Source organism: Dinoponera quadriceps, unplaced genomic scaffold, assembly GCF_001313825.1.
Source record: "Dinoponera quadriceps isolate SergipeBrazil2010 unplaced genomic scaffold, ASM131382v1 scaffold649, whole genome shotgun sequence".
NCBI classification, from domain to species: domain Eukaryota; kingdom Metazoa; phylum Arthropoda; class Insecta; order Hymenoptera; family Formicidae; genus Dinoponera; species Dinoponera quadriceps.
This window is the reverse complement of record NW_014554737.1, coordinates 4,825-6,361: the sequence shown is the minus strand read 5'-3', so window position 1 is coordinate 6,361 and position 1,537 is coordinate 4,825. Positions and strand designations below refer to the sequence as shown.

The 1,537-nt window shown below is 49.6% G+C and overlaps 1 protein-coding gene across 1 annotated transcript; it reads right to left on the bottom strand.

The window, feature by feature from the left end:
* Window positions 1-416: 416 nt before the first annotated feature.
* Window positions 417-1,246, bottom strand: LOC106741163. The gene is made up of 2 exons (XM_014612875.1): window positions 867-1,246; window positions 417-691 (listed from the first exon to the last, which is right to left on the bottom strand). The coding sequence occupies exons 1-2, from the start codon at window positions 955-957 to the stop codon at window positions 417-419; spliced, it is 366 nt and encodes a 121-aa protein (XP_014468361.1). The 5' UTR covers window positions 958-1,246.
* Window positions 1,247-1,537: the final 291 nt, after the last annotated feature.

Here is a 1,537-nt window from a genome sequence, read left to right as displayed (position 1 = left end):
TCCGGAAAGGAGCTCTTGTCGTAATATTCGGAGGCTAAGTGAAGGGATATGTTATTTCGGAATTTATTCCAGTCCGTGGATTTGGAGTGTAACCTTTTAGTACCTCTAGAGTGAGAGTAGGATCTGAGAGAACTAGTGAAAGAGATATTGATGGGAAAGTGGTCGCTACCATGGAGGTCTGGATCTACTTCCCAAGTTAACTCAATATTGGAAAGAGGGTCACAAATGGTAAGGTCTGGCGAGGATTCGATTGAGAGAGAGGCATTAAAGAATGTGAGGGATCCCGTGTTTGAGATCACTAGGTCGGAGGATTCCAGTCCCTTTATAAGATTCTCCCCGTTCCGACAGGATTTCAGACTTCCCCATAAGGGGTGGTGAGAGTTAAAGTCCCCTCCTATAATTGTCCTACCTGAGAATTAGTTGAAAAATTTGGTCCAGTTGGAGATAGGAATAAGGCGGCCTGAAGCGGGTCTGTAGCAGGAGACCAGGGAGATGTCCCCGGAACCGGCGTAAAGCCTGACGCCACAAGTCTCCAATTCTCCGTCGCAATCGTAAAGGTTATCTAGGTAAGTATACTTGATTCCCTTGCGAAGGCATATTGCAACACCTCCGCCCCGCCTTAGCCTTCTATCCTTTCGGACGGTTTCGAAATGTTTTATATTAAAGTTCGATTCGTTCGAAAGCCAAGTTTCTGAAAGTAGAAGAATGTCAGATTCTCTCACAAGTTGGTTAATATCAATTAGTCTTGTGAGTGTGTTCCTACAATTCCACTGAGTTAGCTTGATCTTGAGAGGGGGGTGGTGAGCCATTGTCGACGAGGTTAGGAGTGTTTTGGGTTGGGTTCGAAACGTAATCCAAAGACTTACTGGTTATTCCCGCATTTTTAATTAGGTCTGCGCTCCCCCTGTTACATAGCTGTTCAATGCTAGTGAGTAATTTAAGAAGTAGAGCTTTCATACTGTGCGGGTCCTCGAGCAGTTTGGCGAACGGAGAGATAGGCTGTGAGATACTTTTCAGTGCTTCTGAGTAACGAGTCCTTGGGCTGACTTGCTCGGGAAGTTCCGGGAAGTTGCTCCTGGTAAGAAGCGGTGGAGAATCCCTCGAGGTAACAGTTCCGTTGGATTCTATATATTTGAAAGGGGCCACAGCTCCTTCAGGACTCCGGAACAGGGGTGGGGCAGGCAAGGCCAAAGGAACTTGCACGTGTCTCCTTTTGCAACCGCTGTATTTCCTCTTTCGTACAAGGTCTCCTCACTCGCCACTTCTCCGCTCGCTATCGCTCCCTCCTCTTTCTCTGCTTCTCGCTATCTCTCGCTTCTCTTTCGCTGTTTCTCGCTATCTCTCGCTTCTAAACTGTGCGTCACTAGAAGGCGAAACGGACGCGTCTTCTCCGATACGCTTCGCCCGTCGCGCCGAGCGCGGCGCCAGCTGCTACGGTACCGCGCGCGGACGGGAACGTCGCGGCCCGCGCGAGGAAGACCTCTCTAGGTCGCAAGCTCTGCTTCCGTCGCTGGCGCGAAACGGAAGTGGCAGAAGT